A 22849-nucleotide genomic window follows, 5' to 3' on the forward strand; every position below is an offset into this window, starting at 1 on the left:
GAGAGACTTTGTTGGGAAATGACATGCCATCTCTCACTCATAGACAATAATTGTCCACTCTTCTTACAACTAAGCTAATGAACAATGGGTTGCCTTCTGAGATCTTGTTATAACATCAGCCTCCTACTTTCCCTTCTTGTTAGATAAAACATGCACCAGCCATTAGAAAAGGAAGGAAAACGAAATCTTATTTGCAACCCACCAGACGATTAATGCAATTACTTCTGTTATTCTTTTATTTGCAACTAATCATAAGCTTATTTACGGCCAGGTTATTATCAGTCTCGAAACTCTTAATTTGTGCTGAGTTTAGTCCCACCGCCCCTCCCTCTTTTCTTATGCAGTTCTATCTTTTCAACTTGCAGGGCTTTCAATTCTGTCTCAGAACCTACAAATTCATTACACACACACACACACACACACATGAATGTGTAAATGACTTACAGATTACATCAATTAAAATGGAAATGCATGATTAAAGAATGCAATCGCTTCAGTTATCAGTTACTCAATTCAAGTTTATTTATATATATATAAATACCATCACTTGATCTGTGCACGCTCACAAATTAGAGGTAACTAAACAATTATCCAAGTAAGGGAGGGAACCCTACAGAATGCTCGATTTTCCTAGCTAAGTGATTAATATATTTAGTACAAGATTATCATGGAAGTAAAATTGCAGAAGCACGCAAGAATGAAAGCTCAAATGAAAAGAGGACCTGCTTCTACTCTAGCGTGTCTATGAATGGCCATGAAGCACAACGTCAGTGACATGGTCATGCACGTGACAGCAGAGGTTACAGCCTCGAAGATGGCCAAGAACCGCTGCTCCCGGAGGCCCCAGAGTGTGCTAACAAACAAACCCAAGCCATTTACAACCGTAGCCAGCGCCGTCGCCATCTTTTCCTTAGCAACAAAGCATAAAGAGGCCACCACTCCAAGAAAGAGTTCCAAACCAATCCTTTAATAAAGAAGACGGTCTTTACTACCATTTAAAGTTTGGCAAATAGCTAAGCATCTACATTTGTGTGCCGTGCTGCATGATGTCATGGTGACGCAAGTGTACATTAAAAAAATGGTAAAAAAACACAACCGAGGTCATAGACTACTCTCATTAAAAAAAAAAACTGGTATAATTTAATTAGATAATAAAAAAATAAAAAAGGCAGTAAATGGATCTATTTAAACAAAAAAAAAGAATTATTGGAACTTGTAAAAAAAAATGGTTGTTGGAATAAAAAAGGTAATGAAGGTAAGATTCCAACGAATCAAATAGAAAAAAATAGAAAAAATGAAAAAGAAAAGAAAAGAAAAATAATCTAAATAAGATTCCAACGAATCAAATAGAAAAAAAATGAAAAAAATGAAAAAGAAAAGAAAAGAAAAGAAAAGAAAAGAAAAATGATCTAAGTCATTCTAAGTGAGTATGTCAAATATATAGCAAGGTTATGAATCATAATAATTTAATATGAAGCAAAAAACATTTATGAAAGTAAATTCAACAAAAAACAACAATAAAAAAACGAGATAACGAGGGTTGTTTTTCAAATTAGTGAAAAAAAATCTAAAAAAACAAATAAAAATAATAGAGCACAATCTCTAATTGAATAAATATCAAATAATAAAATTAAAAAAAATCTTAAAAAAGGAAAAAGTAAAGGAAAATCTAAGCAAAACTCCTAATCTTAGATTAATTTTTAAAACTTATAACCCATAAAATCTTAGTCCCAAGTTCAATCACGAAGCTCAAGTCTTAACTAACTTTATAATAAAGGATGAAATTAGAAAAAAAAATTTAAAAATTTCAAAGTAAAAAAAATAACAATAAAAAGAATGAAGATCAAATTTGATAGGTAAAAAAAAAATTAAGGGGGATGATTTTTTTAAAAAAAATTTAATTTTAAAAATGACCTCAAATAAAATAAAAAGTAATCAAAGAATGAGGACTAAATTTGAATGATGAAAAAAAATTAAAAGGGATGAAATTCAAAAAGAATTCTAATTTTAAAAATTATTTTAAATAAAATAAATAATAAAAAAATAAGGGTCATATCTAAAACAATAACAAGTTAAAGGGCTATTTTTAAATTTTAAAGAGATAGATGTCAAAATTAAGGAGAAAATAGTAAATAAAAAAAAAATTTAGTGCTAAATTAGAGGTGTAAACTTTGGTGTCAACATCAAATCAAAGATAGTATGACCATGTTGAGTATTAGAGTCCTGAGATAAAGAAAAAGGAATAAATGATAGAAATAATAATAAATATAAGGTATAATGAAGAGAATGATATCCATAATAAATTTAAAAGTGTTGTTGAAGTTAAAACAAGGGTTATGATTTTTATATTTAAATTTTATAATGTTGGTGGAACTAGCAACGAGTTTCAATGGAGAAAAGCATAATGAAAATTCAAAATAAATATATTTTAAGAAAAAGAAGACGATTCGAGGAAATTAGTATATAAGGAATAAAAGTTGAGGAATTGTTCAAAAAAGTGTTAATAAAAGTTTCAGTTACAATTCATTAACATTTTTGTGAAATGATAATAAGTTTAATAAATAAATAAATATATTTTGTAATGAAAAAAATGGTCTCGAAGAGTTAGTAGGATAACTAGAAAGGAAAATAGTAATGATCGAGTACAATGCATGAAAACTATCTAAGAGTATTAAGAGGGGTAGAATTCTCAAAAACTAAAAAATAATCTCCGTGTAAAGCTTGTTATAGCTAGTTAGCTGAAGGAGAAAAAATGGTTGTTCTTGAAACTTTCACCTAAACTAAGAAAAAATTCATTGTTTTAAAAAAGCATGAAGAGATATAGCTAGCTTTTAGAAAGAATATCAAGTTAAGAGAGGTTTTAAAGGGATAAAACAAAAGGATAGATATGGTTTCAAGTAAGCAAAAATGTAAGCTCAAAAGAGAGGAAGGAAGCTTTTAAACAAAAATGGCTATGAAAACATGTTCAAATCTATTTTGTATACTTGAGTAAGTATTCTTTCTCTTTATTCTTTTGCTTATGATGAGTAATTTGAAGAATTAAAAATCTTAGTATATTGAAATGTGTGGGTTAGGGTTTAGAAAGTTTGGGAAGAAGGAATTGTTGATTGAAATAATGTTACGTAGCCTTTTATAATGTTTTTGATGCATGAAAATGAATTAGAAAATAAAAAAATTTCATAAAGACCTCATTTGATCGAAAATTTATGTCTAAAGAAGGGACAAGAACTAGTATGAATTCTTGATAAAAATTGAGTTAATTGATTTAAGTTGTGTTATAAATACTAGAAAACATAATAGAAGATGGAGAAAATTCTAAGGGATTTTTATCCCTTGGAGGCAAAAGATTTTGCAATAAAATGATGAAAGTTGTTATTATTAGAAAAACTTGTGTTAAAAAATTCTCATTGAATTGTTAAAAGGCATGAATAGATGAGTTTGGGTTAGAAATTAAAAAGGAGCAAATGTTTCCTTTTGTGTCTAAAACTTCTATTTGATAGAAGAAATAAGTTGACTTGAAATGTATTAATTAGAAAGCAGAAAGCAAAAATATATGTAGTTAGCCTAAGGATGTGTTTTGGGCTAAATATAATTGTAATGAATTTCAAATGACATAGAGGGATCGATATATGTTGATAATGATTGGTAAATCCTATGATGATAGAGGAGGCTTCATAAGCTAAACTACATGCAGAAGGAACAGGATCAATACTTGCAGCATGTTGGTGTTCAACATCTAAATAGTTAATTTTCAATTAAGCATTCCTTGATAGTTTTATTTATTGAAATTGTCCAATGATTTTGAAAACAAATGAAAAAAAAAATAAAAAAGGAAAAAGAAAAAAAAGGATAAGAAAGGAAAATCTTATCATAAAAGGTTAATTAATCTGTTATGTGGTGAATACTACATGCATTAATTTATATTGATATCGAAATTTGATTTGATTAGTCTTCCACGTGGTGGAGACTAATGCTATATTTTGATTAGTTTTCCGCGCGGTGTATACTAATTATATAAGTTGATACTGATATCAGGATTTGTTTTGATTAGTCTACAATATGATAGAAAGAAACGGTATCAATTGATACTAATATCATAATTTGTTTTGATTAGCCTATAATGTGATAAAGACTAATGATATTAATTGATATTGATACCAAGATTTGTTTTGATTAGCCTGCCACACGATGAAGACAAATATTATCAGCTGATACTAATATTAGAATTTGTTTTGAGTCTGTCATGATATGGAGATTAATGATATCACTTGATACTGATATTAAGATTTTTTATTATTAGACTGCTATGAGGTGGAGACTAATGATATCAGTTAATACTGATATCAACACTTGGTTGATTAGTATACTTTAAGGTGGATACTAATGATATTAGTTGATATTAATGTTGAAAGTGTATAGTTGGTTGCGTATAAACATGGCAGATTAAGGATTACTTACTAGGAAAATACTCAGGAATGGGATTTTAAGTATTTGAAAGAAAATTAACTTATCTGGAAACATGATTGTGAAAAGGAATTTTTTATGCCAAATTATTATGCGGTGATGAATGTTACATATTACTTATGCTTATTTGTTTATGTGTATTTGGATGATTCTCTAAAATAAATAAGATATGATATTTTTAAGGAATATGGATAGGCATATTATCGAGTTCGGGGTTATGGGAAGGGTAAAAAAAAAAACAACATGATGATAAGTTTGAGTTAATGGCATAAAAGTGATGTGTTTTCAAGCATGTTTTGATAGAGAAATTTTAGCATGAGTTAGGGTTGTTTTGTCAACTAAATTTGATGTGTTTCTGCTATTTTAATAGCATGAACAAGTATAGATAGAGCTGCTTATAACAACGTAAATATAAAATATTTAGTGGTGTTATGACAACATAAAAATGTGTTACCTAAGCACAAATTACAAGCAAGTCATTCAATCATGAATAGGTTACCTAATCATAAACTATAAGTAGATCACCTATTTATAAACTATAGATAGATTATTTGATCACGAACCACGAGCAGGTCACCTGAAGATAAATTATTTATGAAAAATCCTATATATTTTTCTTATGACAAACAAATTACTTGATCATAAACTATAGAGGGGTCATCCATACACCGATTATTCTTGAAAAATCCTATATATTTTTTATATGATAAACAAGTTTTTTCAATAACAACACCACTTTTTAAATATTAAAAGAACCTTTTATTTTTTAAAATAATTAACTTTTAAAATATTTATAATAATAACTATCTTTTGATTTGTTAATATCAAAACCCCGATGAATTTTTCTCTTAACCTAGGAAGACTTTTACATTTTTTTTATAAGTTTATTTTCTAAATCCTTTTAAAAGACTTTATATAGTAAGATTGTGAAAAGAAAGCTTTCATAATAAGAATTTTAATATGTTTTTCAAAATTTTTCCTAAAAAATAGCCAAAAATAAGAATTTTAATATGTTTTTCAAAATGTTTCCTAAAAAATAGCCAAAAAAAATTAAAAATATATAATTTTAATGTGTTTGTATCATTTTTAATTTTTTGTTAAAAAAATCTTAATATTCATAAATTTATTTTCAACACATTAATTTTTAACAGATCCATTTCAAAATTATTTATTAGCATTTTTATGGAGTTATCTAGTTGACATTAACATTGTCCTTTTTAAATAAATTAAAATATAAAAAGCAAGAAAAAAATAAAATAATAATAATGGACAATGGGGCTAGAAGTGCAAAGGATGAAGATAAAAGAATAAAATGAATCGAAGTTGCTAGCAATTGAAAATAAAAAATATTTTGCATATAAATAATAAAAAAAAAAAATCGCACAAGCAGGAAACAAAGTTATTTTGCCTTCCCTCACTGTTCAAAGTCATCTTCCATCTTCAGTCACCCTCGTTCCTCAGCCACAGACCCTTTTATACTCCATAACCACCACGCCAGCTGCCCCTACACTGTCTTGCTCGACACTACCAGTCATTTCACACTTCATACATGCACAAAAAAACAGACTTTTCATCTTCCCTCTTCCAAAACTGATGGCCACATCTCTCAGCCCACTGACACAGCCAGCATAACCGCCGGACCTTCCGCCTTCTAGCCACTATACTGGCTAACCACACACACAAAGCCAAAAAGGTTGATTTTTTCTCTCCCCCTTACAGGCCAACTGTTGGCCTTCCTTTCTCACAAACCACATCCTTCAACTTTCAAAAACCTTTTATCTTTCTTCACCAGTGACAACCATATCCATAGGCCATACCTACCACCATCAGCGGAGTTGTGTCCATCAATAACCGCCAGCACCCGCACCGGCTGAAGCAGCAATAGTCAAGCATCACAATGGCAGTAACCCCGTCAGCAGTAACAAAAATGAAGGCCACCCATCATTGTCAAAACCCAGCAGCAGCCACCTCAGTGGCATTCCCTCTCACCAACTCCCTCCATCAAGACAGATGACCAAATCCAGCCAGCAATTCCTACCAGCAGCGCCTCAAGTGTTGGTAAGTGGCCACCATCAACGACGTCAGTTGTCTCCACCATCCACAACAGCTTCTCCATTCTCTCAGCCCAGCTCTTCCATCTCCTCCAAAACCTGAAATTAACATCATCAAAACCTTTTTTTTCTGTTGTTTTGTCCAAGCAAACCAAACCAGCCTCTCCTCTATCTCTCCCTCATAGTCTCCCTCATTGTTACAAAACGTGACAAACACCACTGAGCCAAACCAACATGGGTGGAAGGAAGAAACATATCTGTTGAGAAAAAAAAATGAGATTCTGGTTATGCTGATTTTCTTTGTAGGTAACTTTGAGATTCACCATCGGCACGGGAAGAAAGAGGAGCACTCTTTCAGGGTCTTCCAGCATTGTTCCCGAGTTTCCTCCAATCTATTCCCAACCTTCACAAGGTTTATTTTGATATTTTGAAATTTGGATGATGTTTAATGTTTAATGTTTTTTTCTTTTTATTTATTGTTGAATTTTGATGATTTGCAAGGTGTGTGAGTAAGATTAGTGGAAAAGGAAGAGCGTGAGTAGCATTTTGTTTTCTTTTTTAGTTTTTTAGCTTGGGTTAAATAAATGATGAAAAAGGATAAAAAATAATTATCAAAAGATTTTTAATTATATATGGACAAGTTTTTTTTTAAATGATGTTTTTTTAATGAAATAAATATAAAAACAATATTGCTTGATTTAGATTAAAAAAATCAGTTTTTATATTTTGCATGATTATAGCTTTAATAAAAACAAAATGACGAGCACTCTATCTAAAATTTAAAAATAAATATAATTATTTTTTTATTTTTAACATTCTGAATTATAAATTTATTTTTTAATATAAAAAAATATAATTTTAATAAGTTTCCAAATAAAGAACACATTAAATTATAATTGCTATGTATTATACACTAAAATCACAGCAAATTTAAGATTCATCAAGTTTGAACTCCATTTTTATGTCCAAGCTGGCCCAGTCACTCGTATAACTAACTTCTCATTTACTAGATCTTGCATCAGCTTCTCATTCCATCAAGCTAACCAAACTCAATAGCTATAAGAGATCCTCGTTCACATTCCATGAGCATTTCCAATACCTAAAGTGAAGAGATTCAATGGACCACACAACGATGTCAATGGGTTTGACCATGGCTCAATGCTTTGGGCAGGAGCCGTGGCTCGATTAGATGCATGTTATCATGTCTCAATGCTATACTCAGCTAGTTAATGTTGTTGGCTCATCACGCCGGTACTTGTGCCGGGTTCTTCATGACAGTGGCTCATCGTTAGGGATCAAATGTCAAATAAAGAAATCATCTTTAAAGATAACCAAACTTTTGATAGAGAAAAAAATGCAAGAGTAGGAAAATCATAAACCAAAACAATCAATGACATAAAATGATAAAGGACACAACAATGCATAAGAATGGATACATATCTCATCTCAAATAAGATATATAAAATCACCTCTCAAATAAAACCTCAAAAATAATTAAACAGTTATATAAAATCCAGCAACATATAAATCCAAAATTGCTTACAGTGATTGGGGATCCAGTGTGTTAAGCATAGGCTAGCCTCTAATCAAACCTTCAGTACCATCATAGCAATAGTCCTAACAACATTCTCTCCCAAATGCTAGGCCACTTCAAGAACCAACCGAATCGAATGTCCCTAAACTGAATCGAATGTCCCTAAATCTCTAAAGTGGACAAAATCGGATGCAAACCCTCATCTGGTAAACTCATTGATGATCTTCCCCTTTTCCCCTCTGATTTGGCGGGAAATGGTTGTGATGGAGGTGATGTGAAGGCGGTAAAGGTCGTGTACTCAACCGCGCGGTTAAGAAGGTGACCATAAGAAGACGCGCAGCTCATAGAGAATGTGGAGACCTTAAGGTTAGGACTTGTAATAATATTTTGATAAACAAGTATAATTTCGACCAAGTTATAGAATGTTAAAATTGTTTTATTATATAAAACAGTTACTTGGAAAAATTATCTACATATTTGAAAGGGAAAGACCTAATCAAGAATTTTTGGTACATTAGGGAGCTAATGAATGAAAAAAGTCTTTAAATTGCTTGTAGAGATATTAATGTTTAGGATTGGGGATTAATATGAGGTCACCCCTATAATTCTAGGGCTCAAAATTGATAACCATAGGCTGTTAAAATATTCGACTCCATTATTGAAGATAACATGAAGGAAAAGCACGCTAAGCTCTCAATTTTGTTGATGCTCTCCAAAGGATCAAATCATATTTTTACTTGTATTTTATCTCAAGAGTGACGAGTTGAATTAGCTCATTTTTAGAATATTGAGTGAATGAAAGAAGAAAATGAATTGATTTCAATATCAATGTGTGTTAAATGTTTGTGAATATTTCTTAACAAATATTTCAGTATATTGGTCAAGACACTTTGACTTATACGAGGAAACATGCTAACAAGAATGCTTATAAAAAGGAACTCAATAAGGAACTTAAGTCTTGCTATTGTTTAGTGGATTAGAATCATCTAAGCAGCAATTCAATCCATCTTAGCTCGGCAAGGTCTCCCCCCACCCCTCCATTTGGTTGAGAAACTCTTATTTTTCTTACTGCTTAGCAATAAATCGTTGACAATATTTCATTAAAGTATGCATCTATTTAGCTGAGTTTTTTTTTTAATTTTAATTTTGCTGTAGGTCTACAAATATGGCTAAACCATCATCAGAGATGGCTATCGAAGGATTGAAAAAGCTTTTAATTGACAAGTAATGTTCTTTTCTAATCATTTTATGTAAATACACTCATTACAGTTTGATCAATCATTGAGGGGGTACTGCTGACAGTTCTGAGCACGATTAACCATTGAAATAATGGAAGTTTTAAGTTATGGACACAACACATCATCCATTAATCTTTGAATGACAAGCCTAGCTAGTTATGCATCTAGATAACTAGTATTGTAATCTGGCATGCACGCAATTGGAATACTCTGGACTTGGAGCAACTATTGAATACGTTATGCTAACACTAGAGGTAAATCTATAAACTTTTTTCTTTAACATTTCTTCTATTAAACACTTCTTGTTTTTTTCCCTACAAGAAAACTTACCATACTAAGAATATCTTGGGCATTGGACATAGTCGTTGTGGTGGGATAGAGAGGCTGATGTCTCTTCCCAAATATTATGTTATGATATGCATTGCGTTAAATGATGGATTTGTCTCATGAAATATTAAATAAAGTTTTGTGTTTAATCATAAAATTATGATTATAAAATTTAAGAGTAATTATATAGTATTATGATCACTAAAAAATTTAATGATCTATAAGTTTGGGTAAGAAAACTAGTTATGTAATGAAAAAACATGTCACTTCTAGTGCACTCTATCTAAGGTAGATTTCATTATTTGTTTGATTGCTATGTGCTTCTATTCATTGGTCTCATCTGAAATTCAAGGCAGATCTTTATTCATGAGGAAATCTCTACTTTATCGGGTTAAATCTTAACTGTTTTAAATCTTAGATTTATTATTGCATTTAATTTCTATTCCTAATGTTTCGAGTAACAAACTAGTTATTATGAGGTTTTTTGTATTTTAATCAAACCCTAATGGATAATCATAATCGGTTACGATATCTAGTTTTTGTATTTTCTTAAAACATAATAGAAATGTGATTTTGTTTTTCCAGAAAATATACATGAAAAAACTTTAGGATTTTATCGTACATGCAAAAAAAAGATTATTTAAAAAAAAAAATTATTTTTGAAAATTTGAAATTTTCATAGGGGAAATAAGATATTTTAACACTGGATTTGTATCTTATAGTATAAGTCTACAGATCAATATTAGTCAAAATTATTAGAAAACCTTTGACGAACCTATAAATAATTTTAAAATGGTCTTCTGAAAAATTAATTTTTATTTATTTATTTATTATTATTATTATATATTATATATTTTTTAAATAAAGGGGCTTAACACGACCCAAAGTCCAAGTCTAACTTGATCAAATTGGGTTGGATCGACTAATGACCTAACAACTTTTTTTAAAAAAATATTGGACTAGACCTAGCCCAGCCATTTAGGCTCGGATGAAATAGGTTCAGCCCAGCTTATAACTGCTAGCAAAAGCCAACAGTTGCATGACGTGAATTATTTAACGTCTTAAATGCAAAAAAAAAAAGGTTGCAGCGAATTACTTAGCGCGGGGGTGGATGGCTGGTGGTTGTGCTCATGGCTCACAGTGGAGCTGTTAGTAGAGAAGCCGGTAACAAGGTCACTAGGGATAAGGACATGGTGGAGGAGGAGAAGGACATGGTTGGAAGATGAAGAAAAAGACTGGGATAGGTTGGTTTTTTGCCTATTATGCACTTAGATTTCTTATCCCTCAATGCTCGAAATCCACTTATATTTGGTGGAAGAGAGCTATTATGTCTTTATCAGGGACCAATTTTAGCCCTTAATTCAAGCGAGAAGGATCTTTCATTATAATCTAAAAAAATTAAGTTGTTTAAGGTTAGTTAGGTTGACCTCTTTAGGGTAACATCATGATAGCTATAAGGGTAATTAGCCGGGAAAGAATTACACTAGGGTATAATACAATATTAAGATATCATAATGGTGTATGGTTTGTTTAGTTTGGTTGAGAGATGAGATAAAGCATTAAATGCTCTGAAAAAGTAGACATTAGAGTAACTTTTTTGAGTAAAAGGTAATGGAAGATGAACAGTAACCACATAACAAGTTGTTTGGTTTTCTCTCTCTCTCTCTCTTTTTTGTTTTGTTTTTTATTGGTCAAAATGATGTTATTTTTGTCAAAACATAAAACGATGTCATTTTGAATTTTTAGAGTTTTAATTAGGGATTTAACTAATGTTTAATTTAGTCATTTGACTTTTGATTTCTTTTAATTGCATCCCTAATTAACCTCAAACTTTTAATTTTATGCAATTTTGACTTTACTGAACTTCAATATTAGCTCTAAATTTTAATATCTTTTTCATTGTGGTCCTTGATTTTGGATTTATGCAAATTGACCATTATTTAACCATTAAACTTTCAATTTTCTTTAATTTCACTCATGTCTTTAGCCGAATTAACCCTAAAATTTAGTGCTATTTTCAAAAAGTTCATAAGTTATGAATTTCTTTAATTTAACCCTTAATTAACCCTCAACTTTGATTTTCTTATAATTTTACCATTGATTTCAATTAATTGACATTGTAAAAATTAAGTTTGGTCCTCTAGAACTCTAATCTTCTCAATTAAGTTTAAATTGAGCTCAAAAACTTAATTTTTCACCTATTAAGCCTTTAATAAAATTAACTTTACCCATTAAAAATATTACTAGGTCCTTGCACCTGATTAGATATTTTAATTTGATCTAAATTAATCCTTCAATATAATTAAATTTTTAATTTAACTCATGATTAAATCAAATTGGCCTAATAAAAATATAATGATGTTCCTAGACTTAATTTTTATATAGATTTATCTAATAATTAATTCATTTAACTTTGAATCTATATTATATATTTAGTTTTGGATATAATGAAATATGATTAAGCTCTCAATTTTATACAAAACGCTAGCTTAATTCTTTCATATATATTTGGAATCTTTCTCAGTTAGTTTTTATAAAATTATCAAATTTTTTTGTTATTATTGTTTTTAATTACAAGTAAAAAAGAAGAAGATAGATTTGGAGGAACAACCCAAAAGGGTTATATGACATATGGTTCCAAGGAAATGTAAGATTTTTTCTGTTTGTTTTCTAATTGTCTTGACGTCGAGAAATATGAATGATGGAAATGAAAGTACGTGCAGTGACTTTAAAGATGAATGGGTTAAAATTGGCTAACGTCAAAGCTGAGTTTGTGCATCTATCACCTGAAATGCAGAACCAGATTTGTGAAAAGGTTATTACTTTTTATTTTATAATGGATAGCTGAAATGATGCTGGTGAAGTTAATTTGTTTAGGCAAAATTGCCATGCAGGAGGCTGTGAATTTGTCACTGATAAACATACAGACATACCCATATGTACAAGAAAGGATATATATAGCAATGAAAACTCTAGCTCTGAGGGGTGGTTATTATGATTTTGTTGATGGCTGTTTCAAGCTCCGAGAGTTCAAGCCTCATATAGCATCACCCGAATCGAGATTCAAGATCCTCGCTCATCCACATGAAATCACAATATGTATGTTGTTTCCATGTCTCTTTAATTTTCTTTTAGCATGTGATGCTGGTTGACGAGTATTCCATAATGACAGTTTGTGCTGTGCATGTGCGTGTCATTATGAACAATGATTATAGAGTAAAAACAGTAGGGCAGCTCCTTGCCTGAATGGTTCGTTTTACTGTTCATTTTCGTTATAGTCAAATTAGTTCTTGATCTTGTTATCAGGAATAAAAGGCCCTCTCTATATAGTGCATTCAAGTTGGAAACCAAGTGAAGTATTATGAATTAGTTTATTTTGTTGGATTGTTCTTTATCTGCATGCAGGTTGCTTTGTTTGAAGGATGAAAGTAGTGAGGAGATAAATAGGAAAAACAAGAATTTTAAACTTACTGCGCGAGCCCTTAACAGATTTTGCTTCAAAATTTGTATATAAACTATAGATGATGATGCTCTATGCTAACAAGATTATTAGCAGAGAATGGCATGTTTCCTACCATTTCCAGCATTGTCAAGAGTTCACACCCTCTTGAATTATGCTATCTCCTTGTTTAATTTGCTAGCGGTGCTGATATAAGCATTCAATAAAAAGGGAATTAACATCATTGGAGGGCCATCATGGCACTAAAATTACAAGATTAAGTAAGCAAGCAAAATAAATATACCCTATAAATTAAGTACTCTTTTACTGGATGGTGTGTGCAAGACTCGAAAGAACGGAGAGAATCTTGGCAGGAAAGAAGCCAAAGAAAAATACAAGAGGATAGATGTGGAAAGGGATAGATGTGCAAAGAGAGGGGAAATAGGACAAGATGTCCTCAGAATTATCTAGTCTGTCTGTGAAGATAAATTTGAATTCAAGAGAGCAACTTATGTATGATGTGTAATTAAAAGTAGATAATGGTGAGAATTAATTCATGTTAATTCTTTAATTTTTTAACTTCTAAAATTTATTATGAAAAAAAGGAAGGGTGAAAGAAGAATTTTAAATTAGATTTTTTAAATTTGTTTACTTTTTCTCACCTTATTTTTAGTGTTTTCATTCTTTTTTATGCTATGATTTTTGCATTTAAATCTAGAGCTTAGATTTATACTTTGTTGAGAGATATTTCTCTTTTATTTTGGTTAAAACATCTTATTTAGAAATCCATCTAAACCAAGATGATGTTGTTAATATATTACAAATATCTTAATTGTATAAGTGTGAAATAATAAAGACTTAAAAATAAAAGATTCATCAATGATAATAATAAAAAATTCATCACTTTAAAGTGTTTCAACAAGTAAGTACTCCTTTTATTTTAATTTAAACATGTTTGTCATGAATTTATAAATTTAAACATATATGTCCTATAGTTTTTCCTTAGATATCTTTTATTTAGTATGCCTTTGTGATGATAAACTAAATAATTCATGTTAATTATTTTTTTAACTATAATCTAGTTATGATAAACTAAATATTTTTACTCATTATTTTAATATAATCTGGGACTATTCTTTTGTATGATTATATAATATTTTGTTGTAAGTTTTCATTTTACAAACATCTCCTCAAAATTCTAAAATATAAGATATAGAATATGGTGTATTATATTTTTTTCTCTAATATATAATAGGAGTGATATTTTTTATTCAAAACAGTTTTTACTTATAAAAATAACCAAACTAAAATTTTATAAAATATAAAAATAAAAATGAAAACGATTCCAACTGATAAGTTTCAGTTCGATTCAGTTAATTTATATGAAAAACCAAAACCCAATCAACCGATTTTGATGCGGTTTAGATTGGTTAATTTTTAACTAAAAACCAAAATTATATTGTATTTTGAGTTTTGTTGAACTTTCTGATAGGTTTTGATTTTAGTTCAATTTGATTTATTTTTAATAAAACCAATTTGGTTGAGGTTTTTCGACTTCATACTTATGAAACAAAAACCGAATTAAATATTTTTTAAAATATTTTTTTATTACTTTTTTTTTTCAATTTAATAAGTTCTTTAGTTTTTTTGCTCCTCCTTGCTACGCATCGTCCTTATTGTATGACTAACAATTATAATAAAAAAATCAAGCTCAAGGTAGTGTATAATGTAGCATTCTAAATATAGAGATGTATTTTTGGCATAGTAATGTAGCTTGATTCTATAATAATAATAATAATATAAAATATTCTAATATTATATCAATAACCATTTGATAATTGAATTTGTGTTACATTCTAAAGATTTAAAACTGATTGTGTGTGATCTATTTTTAACTTTATATATCAATTGTTTATTTATTTTATATAGAATTGGTCATTCTAACATAATTTTCATAATTATTTGATTAAAAAAACTCTGATTTTATATATAAAAAAAAAACATTGAATTATTAGGTGAAGTCATAAACAATAGTTTTATAATATTATTTGATATTGATTAACCCTTGCTTATTAAGTTGTTAAAAGGAAAACAAAAAATTATATAATATTTTTGTAAGAAATGAAAGGATATTAAAATTGTAATTAAAAATCTTATTAACCAAAGTTAAAAGCTAAAAGGTGCGTGGAAAATATTGTTTTTCTATGCCCATTAACGTAGTGGATTACAATAATAATTCACAATGTTTTTTTTTTGGTATTTTAATCTCTTTTTATTTCTTTAATTATTGATTTTTTCTCTAATTTAGTCCTTATATAATATGTTTATGTGATTTAGAATTGATAATTTATTTTAATGTTTTTTATATGGTTTTTGCAATATCAAAAAAATATCTTAATATCGAGGTATTGTCTGTTTAAAAAAATTAGTTAAATAAATAATAATTTAAAAAATTAGGTTAATAAATTTTGTAGAGTTAATGATCTAGTTTGCAAATTTGGTAAAGTAACTTTGGTTGCTCCAGTTTGCGTGTTTAGATAGATATTTTCTTTTAATTAAATTTCATTATGTGATTGTCTATTTTTTATTATATAATTAAAAAAATAATTTTTTAAAAAAATAATTTTTTTAAAAAAATATATTTTTAAATTTTAGAAAGTTCATGGGCTTATTAACGGGTATGATGAGTTTAATTTTTTATATTATAAATTTTTATAAATTTAATTTTTTATTTTATCCTTTAATATTGAATTGATATAATCAAGTTTTATAATTTGTTTTGTTTTGTTTTCTATAAGGTTATTATAATATTAAAAAAAAATCTCATTATTTGGTGTGTTTCTTACTATAACAATATTTTGTTAGCTCATTAAGAAGTTTTTTAAAGCATATTTTGTTAGCTCATTAAGAAGTTTTTTAAAGCACACCGGGTGTTTGTGAGTATGGTTAATTTTATTTTTTAAAATATTTTTTATTTAAAAATATATTAAATAATATATTTTTTTTTAATTTTTTAAAAAATATTTTTGACTTCAGCTTATCAAAATAATATAAAAATAATATAAAAATATTAATTTAAAATAAAAATAAAAAAATAATTTTTTCTAAAAATATTTTTAAAACATCAAAACATAGAAACACTTTACACAGCTGATGTGTCACTGTAAGTGTGTAACTTACATGATAAGAATACTGATGAAATAGCAAAGCAAAAGTAGGTCTAATTGAAATTAATTAAATATTCAAATTAAAATATTGAAGTGACATGTAAATTACTTGCTAGAATAATTGTGATTTAAAATAAAAATAAAAAAATAATTTTTCCTTAAAATATTTTTAAAACATATAGCTTGGAAACACTTTACACAACTAATGTGTCACTGTAAGTGTCTAACTTACATAATAAGAATACTGATGAAATAGTAAAGCAAAAGTAGGTCTAATTGAAATTAATTAAATATTCAAATTAAAATATTGAAGTGACATGTAAATTACTTGCTAGAATAATTGTGATATACTTATTATATATGTGATAGGTCCACATGGATAATCTTGCCTTTTGCTGTCTGTAGTCTACTGGTTATTCACAGTTAAGTGATAAAAATCCAGCTAAATCATGTCTTCTAGTCCTCTCATATCATTATCAGATGTCATGTCTTCTTTATCCTTAAGGACCTCATATCTTATAATATCAATTATCACCAGTTCATGTGTTATATTATTTGCATGCAACATATATATATATATATATATATATATTTTGATTTCTAATTTTGATTTTTAGCTTTTTTATTCAAATTTTAATTTTTTTAATTTCATAATTTTATCCTTTTTTTTTCTTTTCTATTACTTCCTTTAAGTTTATTTTAAAAAATAAATTTTAATTTTCTTTCCAACACGTTATCCAGTGCTCTCATGAGGTACCTGGTCACCATTCTCTAAATACAATTAATTTTGAAAGTTTCAGAACTCTGGATTAATCAAGCAGATGTATCTCGCAGCAAGACATGCCTTATTTCTCAAGAAAGCCATGCATCCCCTTAGGGTGGTACGGCCATAAAAGTCGTTTGACTTATCACCACATGCACCCCTTGCATGCATGTTTGTTTGCTTGTCGAAGGTTTACTTATGTTTGCAATGAATTGCTGAAATTCCTAAAACCTCATTTCAATATCTCAAATATGTGAACACTTGCATATATATATATATATATATATATGGTGCGAGAAAATCACTATTTTTCTATACTAAAAATTATTATGGATTACAATAATAATTCATAATGCTTTTCATTTTTAATTTTTATATTTTTTCCTTTTTTTCCCCAACTTTCTCCTTTTTTTCCCCCAACTTTCCTTTGTTTTCTTTGATTTTTTTTTTTCATTTATTTTTTTTATTGATTTTACCTTTTAAATATTGAGCTGGTTAAAAAATTTACTTTGTAATGTTTTTTAAAATACTGTAAATTTCTGCAATGTTTTCTTATATAGTTGTTTTATTTTATTTTTTTCACACTAAAATCATTGTGAATTACAATAATAATCCACCATGTTTTCTTTTTTATATATATATTTTTTCATTTTTTCCCCAACTTTCCTCCTTTTCCTTTTGTTTTTCTTTTATTTTTTCAAAATCACTTTCCTTATTTGTTTCAACTTTCCTTTTTTTCTTTTTCCTTATTTGTTTCAACTTTCCTTTTTTTTCTTTTTTTTGTTCATTTATTTTTTTTTAAATTATTTTTGTTCATTTTACTTTTTAAATATTGAATTGGTTAAAAATTTCGCTTTGTAATTTTTTCTTTAAAATATTGTGAAGTTTTGCAGTGTTTCCTCACATAGTTTTTTTTTTATTTTTTGTTTTTTAAAATTATATTTGTTGATTTCCACGGTGCTTTCCTTTTTTTTCATTTTTTCCCAAACTTTCTCCTTTTTTTAATTTTTTTCCAAAATCACATTCCTTTTTTTTTTCAACTTTCCTTTGTTTTCTTTTTTTTTTTCATTTATTTTTTAATAAATTATTTTTGTTGATTTTAATTTTTAAATATTGAACTGGTTAAAAATTTCACTTTGTAATTTTTTTCTTTAAAATACTGTGGATTTCAACTGTGTTTTCTTGCATAGTTTTTTTTAAACAAATTATATTTTCTGATTTTTTTAATATTTTAGTTTTGTAATTTTGTTCTTTAAAACATTGTTGATTGTTACAATGTTTCTCCGCATGGTTTTTTTATGTTTTTTCTTATTTTTTCTAAAATTATCTTTTTTATTTTATTTTTTACTACTGAACTGGTTAAAAATTATAATTATAATATGTGACGAAAGCACTGTAACTTTCCTCGTAAATTACTATGGATTGCTATAGTGTTTTTTTCCAAATGGTTTTTTTCTATTTTGTTATTTTTTTCTAAAATTATCTTTGTCAATTTTATTTTTTTAAAATATTAAGATGATTAAAAATTATAATTATAAATAAATACAAGTTTTTCCTCACAAAACATTATGGATTGATACAATTTTTCCTCGCATGATTTTTTTTCAGTTTCTTTTGTGTTTTCATTTTTTTTTATATTTTTTTTTCAAAATTATCTTCATCAATTTTATTTTTTTAATATTGAGTTGGTTATAACTTAAATTTATAATAAAACTTAATCATGTGTAAAAAGCACTGTAGCTTCCTTACAAAAAATATTTATCCACTAGTTGACAGATTGATTCGATTTGTTTTGACTTTTTCTATTTCAACAACAACTACTAAACGAGCATTCTCAGTGCCAAAGATTGTTAATATAAAACTTCGCAATCAGATAGAGAATAATTTTCTTGCAAATTATTGTCTATTAAGTAAAAGAAATTGTTGAAAGATTCACAATTAATATGATAATTGATGATTTATATTCTATGAAAGAACTACAAGCACAATTAAAATAAATATATAAGAATCATTCTTTATTATTTTTTACTTTATTTCAAAGTTTATCAAATATAAAATAATGTTTCGTTTTAGCTAATATTTCTTATATACCTTGTATGTTTATATTTGACAGGTATAAAGACCAACAATATTAAAGTGATGGATTTATCATAAAGATGAAATTAACTTCATTACTTTGATTCAATTTAATATTACCTTAATATTTTACTTTGTACAAAGGTCATTATATGTTTGTAATAAGTTATTTGAATGAAACTAAATCATGTTGGTTTTTTTAACAACTCATGTATAATAAATTAAAACAAATATTATATCTTATTATATTATTTTTAGTCATCCCTAACAAATAATCCTAACTCCGCTTATATATATATATATATATATATATATGTATATATATATGCTTTAAGAAAATCTGTTTGATTTTCTTGCATTTGTGCTTGGCTTGTTTTAGTAACTTGATATGGTTTGAATACTGAGTTTTTTTAGCTTAAAGTCGATGGGGTTTTTATCAGTCATTAAGTGGACTAAGATCTTTTGTATGTATTTTTTCAATCTGCTAAGCTGTTTATCAATAGTATGGAGGTTGGTATTTATGAAATTGTATTGTTAGATGATATGTTTAGTATTTGTGAGGAGGTTGGTATTTATAAAATTATATTGTTAAATGATATGTTTAGTATTTGTGAAGGTATCTTCACTAGATAATTTGTATGGGTTGTATCAAGTGTTTGATCTTTGTGGGTAAATTGTATGTTGTGTAAAGGTAAATAATTAGACTCAACATCAATTTACTGGTGAAGGTCCATATAGGAGTTTTTAAACAGGTTGTAATAGAATATACATGATTAATAGATGCAAATAGATATGTGATATGTTTTGCTGATATATAATGGAATTCAAACTAATCAAAAAATAAAATTTGCATATTATGATTCTTAATATAAATATAAAATTATTTTTAAATATCATTCCTTTATTGGAGGAAGTGTTATATATATATATATATATATATATATATATATATATAAAAGTTAATTAAAGAAAAGCCATAAAAAAAAAGAAAAAAATTATTTATTAAAAAAGCTATTGAAATAAATAAAAAAAACCTGGAGCTTTAATTACAAGTTATACCAAAAGTGATCAAGAGACTGGTCTAGAAATTCCATTAAATTAGGGGCACAGGAAAAAGGGTCATTACTGGAAAGCCAAAAATTGTCATAGCAATCACCGAACGATACAGGGTCCTGCAAGCTAGTCATTTCCTTTACTTTTTCAGAATTGTCTTGTATCTCGGTATGGATTTCAGCTTCACCGTTGTGACATAAAGTGGGTCCATCATTTGAACTTAATCTAATCTTGGAATTCGCCCCTGATTCTTCTGAAAATTTTGATGAAGAAGCACTAACTTTACATTTTTTCTGTTTAATCCCAAGTTTTTTGCTCAAATGAGTGTTCCAGTGATTCTTCACCTGATTATCTGTCCTTCCCGGAACTCGACCGGCAATTAAAGACCACCTAAGAATAATAAATGAATGTATAAGAATATATATTTGGTATGTTAACTTAATCATAGAAAGCAAATTATCCCACAATGAAACTTACCGTACAATAATGTAGAAGACAATTCAAAAGATATAGCAGCTAGGAACATGGTGGAAACAGTAAAAAATGATGGTGTCCTCTTGGTAAAGTAAAAACTAAGAGTAAACCATGGGTATACAGAGCCACAGATCACAGGCATAGGTAAAAGAAAAGCATGGCCAATTCTCGCTATCAAGCTACATATGATAATTTTGATGAAAACGATTTTACACATTAAAATTTTGCAATTTATGCTGCGCATGTTCAACTGTGATAAGAATCACGAGAGTCCATTTTTGCATTTTTGGGAAATCATATCCGCACATGGTAGACCTTTCAAAATACATTGTTCCAGCTAATGTGGGTTACAACACGTCTTCAGAAGACAGGGCCAGCCTCGTCTCCCAAAAAATGTGTTGTCGTAGCTCAGCCGATAGGGCAGCGTATAGGGGTTTTGTCCTTGTTTACCTATGATGTCTTTTAAAAAGAGAGAAGACCCCGTGCTTTATAAATGATCATCTCCAAGCTAGTGGGTACTGTGAGATACTAGTATCATATATATATATATATATATGAATTCATGCTGCCCAGAAACGCATGATATTGTGGCCATCCTCTGTGCATCAAGGAAATATTAAAATGAGATGATTAACTTGTTAAAACCACAGCTTTTTATAAGACTTGATAAGTATAAGCTGAGAGAATGAATCAGGAGATTATATCTGTGATTAGTCTTAACCAGATATTCTAAGTATGCTAACTTGGAATTTATATAACCGTAAGAGAAGAAGAGAAACCTGTTGCCAAGAAGCTTATGGAGCCTGATGATAAGGTCTTCTTCTTCTTCAGAGAAAACGCCGCGCTTAACACTAGGGCTTAGATAATTCATCCATCTTAACCTGCAGCTTTTGCCACATCTCTTGAGGCCTAAATCGCAATATTCATACACAAACAAATCTTCTAATTAGCTGGTAAAAAGAAACATGCCACAAGTACTAATTAAGGCTAGCATTTCCTTATATGGGCAAAAGATTAAAAAGAGGAATCCTAAGTACCTGTGACTTTTGCTATCTGATTCCACTTCCCTTTGCCATGCACCTTTACGTGATCCGTTAAGATTCTGTCCTCCTCCTCTGTCCACAACCCTTTTCTGTACTCACCATTCCCAGCTCCTTGCATTGTTGTCGCAGCGAAATGTTACAGAATATGGAGGGATATGCACAAACCCCTTCTGGAGAGAGCTGGTTGCCCGAAAGAATTTATGTAATCTGGAATGGAACCCGTCTGGTTTATACATGGAGAGTATTTATATACTAGTCATGGTTCATGGATGGATTGAGAGTGTATGATTGTGGATGTGGCCACCGTCTGTTCCCAAAATTATTGCTGATTCGTGTACCCTTTTTTTTTTCTTTTTTCTTAAGCATGCAATTTGAATTAAATTATTATATTATTTCTCATGAATATTGACGAAGCTCACTACAACAATATCATTATCAGTGACGATCATTGGCCTCTAGCGGCCAGATGGGCTTTTGTTCATTACATAAAAGATAACGCATAATCAATCTATGGGCCTTTTCAATTGTCAGGCCAGCTTCGATTCTCCGGTCATTTCACTTTCACAGGCAGACTCCCAAATTACCGTGTGGGCCAAGGCTAGGGGTAAATCTTTCACTCAAATTTCTGCCTCCTGGTGTTTGCCCTCAAACCAGGTCTTTTTTTTTGTCAATCTCTCATTCGTTGTAAACAAGGGGACAAAACCAAATATGCAGTGCACAATAATTTACAAGAATCACTCCCGATCTTTATATGCAATATACCAATTTGTTAACCATAAAGCATGCGTTATACCCATGGCCAACACAGCATAAACATCTTTATCTTTTATATATGGTCCTTACATATATCAACGTGTCCAAAGCATCTAATTTTCTTGTTGCTATGCCTCATGTTGATTGTCGGTATAAATTATCGATGGATTCATAAATATAAATAATTTATTAAAAAAATTGTTAATAATTTATGAATTATTGATGAGTTTTTCGATAATAAATATGTTATAGATTTGCAGGCAAAGCGTGCTACAAAAATTAATTACTTTATTATATTAATATATTCATCAGTAAATATAACATGTCATTGATAAAATACCTTCTATAATTTCATCGATACATTAAGAATAATAGTGATATTTATAGTAATTTTTTTTCAATTCTCAAGAATATACCAATAGAATTATGCTGTTAGTAACCTCGTTAGTAATATTTTTCAAAAAAAT

The 22849-nt window shown here is 28.6% G+C and overlaps 1 protein-coding gene and 1 long non-coding RNA gene across 2 annotated transcripts; one reads left to right on the top strand and one right to left on the bottom strand.

Moving 5' to 3' along the window:
* Window positions 1-299: 299 nt before the first annotated feature.
* On the top strand, window positions 300-22504 carry LOC105139530 (uncharacterized). Its single transcript, XR_844993.1, has 3 exons — window positions 300-673; window positions 11233-11239; window positions 22493-22504. It is a non-coding gene; the product is annotated as an uncharacterized LOC105139530 (long non-coding RNA).
* LOC105139529 (transcription factor WER-like) lies at window positions 20041-21844 on the bottom strand. Its single transcript, XM_011046001.1, has 3 exons — window positions 21624-21844; window positions 21366-21495; window positions 20041-20502 (listed from the first exon to the last, which is right to left on the bottom strand). Exons 1-3 carry the CDS (start codon window positions 21745-21747, stop codon window positions 20106-20108), a joined length of 651 nt encoding a protein of 216 aa, XP_011044303.1. The 5' UTR covers window positions 21748-21844; the 3' UTR covers window positions 20041-20105.
* Window positions 22505-22849: the final 345 nt, after the last annotated feature.

This window comes from Populus euphratica, unplaced genomic scaffold, assembly GCF_000495115.2.
Source record: "Populus euphratica unplaced genomic scaffold, PopEup_1.0 scaffold212.1, whole genome shotgun sequence".
Taxonomy (NCBI): domain Eukaryota; kingdom Viridiplantae; phylum Streptophyta; class Magnoliopsida; order Malpighiales; family Salicaceae; genus Populus; species Populus euphratica.

Excerpts from the sequence above, each read along its gene's own strand:
- LOC105139529 (XM_011046001.1), bottom strand. The coding sequence starts at position 21,747 with ATGCAAGGAGCTGGGAATGGTGAGTACAGAAAAGGGTTGTGGACAGAG. Across the intron at positions 21,496-21,623 it reads TCAGATAGCAAAAGTCACAG|GCCTCAAGAGATGTGGCAAA; the intron begins GTACTTAGGATT and ends ATTGCGATTTAG. Across the intron at positions 20,503-21,365 it reads CATAAGCTTCTTGGCAACAG|GTGGTCTTTAATTGCCGGTC; the intron begins GTTTCTCTTCTT and ends TATTATTCTTAG.